We start from the raw sequence: 6,000 nt of genomic DNA, 5'->3' as shown, positions 1-6,000 counted from the left end.
ACCACTGGAACCCATCTTGTTACTTGTAATGCCAGTGAAGTTTCTGACCCTCCAAATCCTCTTGCAGTTGTTCAGCAGTCCATCTCTGAGGTCATACCAGTGTTCATTGCATATGACACTCATCTGTTGCATAGTCTCTTAGCCTGATTTTACTTAGAACATTTGCTGGCCAATCTGTGCATTTTCTTTACAAGCATCCACTGAACATTATTGCAGATCCGGTCTTATTGCACACTGTTGTAGGGATAAAAGTGAAATAATATTTGTATGGACATGAAGGACCTGCTTGGTTTTTTTCCAGCTCTGACAGGTTTAAAAATTGTATCACTCCTGCCTACAATCATTGTTATGCTTCTGTCAGACAATCCAGAGAGTATTTATTACTCCCTCTTGCCCATCAGAAAATAGCCTTTGTATTATTATGCAGGGTAAGAACTGTGTATTTGTTTCTTTTCCAAGAGTGGAGATCTAGTATTATGGTTACTTTTGAGAGAAAATAGTTTTCCTTCTACTGTTCAATGAAGATCCTTATAATTGCAGATTGCAAATCAGCAACATTTCAATAACATGATGGCCCTCTAAGACATTATGTGTCTGTTACTCTAAGATAAGTAATTTTATCTTTTGCTTGAAAATGTATTGCTGAATAATAGAAATTAGGAAGATGCTATATTCCTATTAAAACCAAAATTTTAGGCTATGAGTGAGAGGGCTGTTTTCAGAATATCTGTGGATGGTCTGCTGTTGTACATATATTTACAGGAAAAGAGTAATGTGTAATTCCCTCCTTTTGGTATTTATGGATTCAATTACAAGTGAAGTTGATGCTTGAATTTTACCTGCATAATGCATAGTTCCCCATGAAAATGGCATTTTAAAATAAAGTCTCATCTCAGTTGTAAAGCTCCATAAAATCACTGTACCTTACTCTAATTTTATTAATTCTTTTACTTGGGAAATCATCTCTTAACATTTTCTTCTTTCAGGTTTTGTTCTATGTTTATGGGTGGGTTTTTTCTTTTTTCTTTCTATCACTCTTTTTTCTCTTTGTCTCTCTTTTTCTCTCTTCTTTTTCTTTCTTTTTCTTTCATGTGGCCTCTAACAGCTTCTCAATCTTTTACTTTTGCTTCTTTACCATCCATGCCCTGCTTCTAGAGATTCCAGGGCCTTGTGGTTTTCTGGTACCAGGTAAGGTTGTAAATAGATCTGAAATGGGTGATCTTATTAAGACTGGACCTTCTGACCTTCCTTTTGTGTACCTCAAGCAGACTTCTTTCCTAAGACATGCATGTTTACTGTTTGTTTTCCCCTGTGATGATTTTACAGCTTACTATTCATGATATATTGTTTAGCATATTGTATGAACCATTTTGTTATTTTCAAAGTCTGGGTTTGAGTTCTGAAAATTATCTAACTGAAATATTTTTTCACATAATTTTACACATAGATGTGTGTATCTGTGTTTGTCAGTAAAATACTATTAGTTTTTCACTGTTACAGAAGAAATTTTTTTTCCACTTAGGGTTTATTCAAGAATGTATATGTCTACAATATGAAAAACTAAACAATAGGTTGTGAAGCACGTTCTTTTTCATATACAAGTCTTTTAATACATGCAAGCAGAAAGAGGAAAGGAACAGTATAGTGAAAATGAAAATAGGTTCCAGAACTGCCTTTACATTTTTTGATCTTACAACTGAAGAATGATAAATCAAAATATTAATTTGTATTGGATACTACATACATAATAGTTTGAAATAAACACAGCACAAAATCAGATAGTGTTGTTTACTATCTTGCTGAGAATTAAGTTCCCATTTTCTGTCTCTGCTTTTGAAATGAAATTTAAATCACTAATCCATTTGGGAAAATGACTGTTTTTTAATTCATGCCAATTAATTAGCATTTTTTTCCATGAAAAGTGAAAAAGAGAATATGATGTTCAAAATAAACAGAAGGAAGGATTGACTCCCAGGCTACAGCACAGTTTTACAAATTTTTAAGTATGTGCCTCTTGCACCTTTTTTTTTTTTTTCACAGAACACCTTAATAAAGTTCAGCAATAATCAGCAGTAGTCCAGAGTACAGTCAGAACTTTCTAGATTTTGCTTCTATGATGTTTGTTTCAACTTTTCTACCTCTCCTGTGGGCTGGTATAATAGCTATTTTAACAAGATATAGATTTCTCTTTTAAAGTCAGGTAATGAAGACAAAAAAAAGTCAATGATCCATGCAGTTGTAGCTTGGGCAATACACGTTATCACATATTACTGTGTCCTGCTTGCAAGCTGGGTCACAGAAGAATAGCAACAACAGCACATTAAAAAAAGAAAAAAAAAAAAAAAAAAAAAAGTCGACCGCTCCTTGTCTGATACCCTCTACTGAATCCTTACAATCACATGGCTTCCTTTCATGCCAGCTCCTTTACAAGGACTTATCTGAGATTAATTTGCAAAGTAAAAGAAGAAAGTCAAGCAATCTAAGTTTTAAAAATAGAATAAAGCCCCATATCTCAGCAAAGCCCTTTGTGCTTGGAAAACTCTGCAGTTTGGCTCATTTTGTGCAAAACTTCTTAAGGAGCAATCAGGCATTTGCACTAGTTGGTTTTTGGTTGTTTAACAAAAAAAGAAAAAAAGATTTAAAAACATGGCTCTTAACTTGAAAATTCATCATGTAATGGCTGTAAAATTGTAAAACAACAGAAATATAAATAAATATCTGAAAATATTTATATACTAGAGGTAAGATTTGTGTAGGCCAAAGTTCTAAATCTGACTTCTGAAACTTAGGGATTTGTCAATATTAATTTCTGAATTCTATCATTTTAATAATTAATATAAGAAACTGGTTTGCAAGCATGGCTTGCAGTCTTCATTTGTACTTAGATTCATGGTATGGTTTGCATAATTTGTGGGCTTAGCTAATTCAGTAATGCCAGAACCATGTCTGACTAATAAGGGAGAAAGAACAGTATAGAGCTATTTATTGTGAGATAGCTTGAGAAATGCAGTTTAAATTACAGACTTTAAAGAAGTCTATAGATGTTCAACAAATTTACAGGTAGTTTTATCATTTCATTTTGGAATTTCTGTGATCCTGCAGATAAAAAATAAATTAACACAAAAATGCATTAAAAGTAGTGTTCTCAGTAACACCACGAAGGGAAGGATTGCAAACTGTGATAGCCCATTGTCTCATGGGCAATTTCTACCCCCGAATGAAACAAAAGCTGAAATTGTATTCTTTATTTTGTTGATATGAAGGGAAGGTAATCATCATGGATCAGAATTGTACAGCTTTCATAGAATAGGGATATAGGAGTCACTTTGGTGTCAGCTTCTTAAAAAAAAAAAAAAAAAGTGACACTTAAACCAAAAAATCCAATCCCAAATTTATTTGGTCACATCAAAAGAATTAAGGACAGTCCAGCATTTCATTCATATAGAAATACCACAAAGTCTAAAATATGAACTGTATTTTAAAATTTAAAGCAACATGGCAGATAAATCCTGTCAAATATAAATTAATAGTTGCTTCTTTCTGACTATCCATTTTGTATTTTTAAGGACCTGTGGATGTTAATATTCTTGCAAAGTGTAACCCATGTTTATCAAATCCCTGTAAAAATGATGGAACCTGCAACAATGATCCAGTTGACTTCTACAGATGTACATGCCCATATGGTTTCAAGGTAGGAACTGCATGAAAAGGAAAAAACTCACTGAAATTTAAGCTTCTCCTTAACAACCTGTACACTTTCTCCAGCACTCTTCCACTAGTGTCTGTATTTTCTTCTAACATTATCATTGTTGTTCCTTGCATAGGGTCAAGACTGTGATATTCCCATTCATGCTTGCATTAGTAACCCCTGCCACCATGGTGGAACTTGTCATTTGAAAGAAGGAGAAAAAGATGGTTTCTGGTACGTTTTTTTAATTGTTAAATGAGGATGGAAAATGACTGCATTTTATATGCTGAAATAATTTTGGTGTTAATCTCAGCGTTCTTTGTGTTTGATAGTTAGTGCACCACAAAGGCACATGTTTCAGAATATTTTGCCATCCTTGGAAAGCTTCTAAAGCTCTTAATCTATTGAAAACAATAACTAATGATTGTGATTAGTTGAGGCATATCAGGTCAAGACAACATAGTATTGACTCCATTATGTTAATTAATAGCTTGCTAGATCCCTGCTGAAAAAAATCTCACAATTCATCTGTTGTTGTATGTATTACTTCAACAGACAGCATGTAAATGATAAAATGTAAATCCCAGTGAAACAGAAAATTAATGATTCATTTGAAACTCACTATGCCAGCAGATAAACATGCTGTGAGCATTTTTAATCTTGAGTTATTTAATCACACAGTACAATTACTCCAGATGTACTTCATGAATTATGAAATGAAGTTCTTTAGCATTTTTATGTGAAATTATTAGTCATTTAATAATCTACACCTCAAGCTTGTTAGAAATGACACTACAAAAAGATATAATTCATTATCCTGCAATTCATTATGACATTATTCTTACTTTTAATCCAAATTCTGCACAAAGATTGAACAGTTTTCTATTAAAAAATAAGCATATACATCTTAATATTATGCCTCAAGGATTTAAATTGACATAGTCATGCCTCAGAATTTTACCTTCTTCATTTATTTGTTTAAACACTACATATTTTGAAAATCTAAGCAATCTCATAATGAAAGCTGCAGAAATTGTGAGAGAAATTGCAGAAAGTGCAGATTACAAGAAAATGTATGTACAGTCATGTTTGAGTGACTTTTACATTTACTATCTATTTTGATGTGCTGGTTTTGCATAAAAATGCTTAAAAGCAAAAAATAAATTACTCTTTCACAGAGTTTATACAGACTTTGTTTTTTATATGAATGCATGTGTTGTGCAATTAAAGAGAGCTTTGTATTGGTGCAGTTAACTGAACAAAAGTGGAATACTACTATTACATACTAATCCCTAATTTCAGTCTTTTCCATGTGTTTAACTAAAGAACCAAAAGGATCACTTTCTATAAGAAATATAATCTTATAATATAAAGGTAGCACGCTTTTCAAAAGGAATGTTCCATGAATGTTCCTTATACTAAAGGTTAAAGTACAACTTTAGAAGCCTTTTTTCTGTAATTTTAAATATGAAAAATATTTTAGTAACATTTATTATGTGGGAGTTTTTTACATTATATAAATTGTGTTCTGTTATGGAGTAGTGATTGTAAATTATTGTACCTATTAATTAGAGAGTCCCTTGTCCAGACTCCCCAGCTAAAATGTGCATGTGGTTATTCTGTTTCCTGTATTATAGGTGCACTTGTGCAGATGGATTTGAAGGTGAAAACTGTGAAGTAAATGTTGATGACTGTGAAGACAATGACTGTGAAAATAATTCTACTTGTGTGGATGGAATTAATAACTATACTTGCCTTTGTCCACCTGAATATACAGGTAGGAGTATAAGAGAAAGCACAGGCAATTCAAGAATTCCTAGGAGAACAGTAATATTTTCCACTTTGCAGGTGAATTATTAGTTACTCTACAACTGCCTTAAGGCCAAGTTTCCCTCCATATTTTTCTCCTGTATGGTTTGTAGTCAAAAGTAGACTTAATGTCCACTCATTAATTCCTTTTTTAGTTTTGAAATTAAGGCATTTTTATATTTAAAAGGTCATTCAAAATGGGCCCCTCCCTACTGTCTGCCTAGACACCCCAGTGAAGGACCTCTGTAGCTGTAGAAATCTGAAAAATATTCTGCTTTTATCCTGTAAACCTCATTTTACTAACAGGGTAGACAAGGATTTGTCTGTGCCAGAACAGTGGGAACAGTGTATTTGGCACCCTTGGACGCTTTCCTACCCCCTGTTAGAAATATTAATACAGAGTGTGATGCTTCCTGCACAGAAAACAAAGACAAGTGTCTAATTATTTCTTTCTATCAGTGGGCAGCCAAGCCAAAGTATTCCCTTCTCTTTGAGACAGAGGA

The 6,000-nt window shown here is 33.1% G+C and overlaps 1 protein-coding gene across 1 annotated transcript in view; it reads left to right on the top strand.

Moving 5' to 3' along the window:
• The window catches only part of SLIT2 (slit guidance ligand 2), a 114,543-nt gene that overhangs the window by 73,963 nt on the left and 34,580 nt on the right, over positions 1-6,000 (top strand). The window contains exons 24-26 of the mRNA XM_027902066.1: positions 3,567-3,691; positions 3,825-3,922; positions 5,326-5,465. Of these exons, the coding sequence (XP_027757867.1) occupies positions 3,567-3,691; positions 3,825-3,922; positions 5,326-5,465 (363 nt within the window). The remainder of the gene's footprint in view (positions 1-3,566; positions 3,692-3,824; positions 3,923-5,325; positions 5,466-6,000) is intronic.

Source organism: Empidonax traillii, unplaced genomic scaffold (assembly GCF_003031625.1).
Source record: "Empidonax traillii isolate 1590-97213 ecotype Southwest subspecies unplaced genomic scaffold, ASM303162v1 scaffold834:size519909, whole genome shotgun sequence".
Taxonomy (NCBI): domain Eukaryota; kingdom Metazoa; phylum Chordata; class Aves; order Passeriformes; family Tyrannidae; genus Empidonax; species Empidonax traillii.
This window is presented reverse-complemented; position numbering and strand designations above follow the sequence as displayed.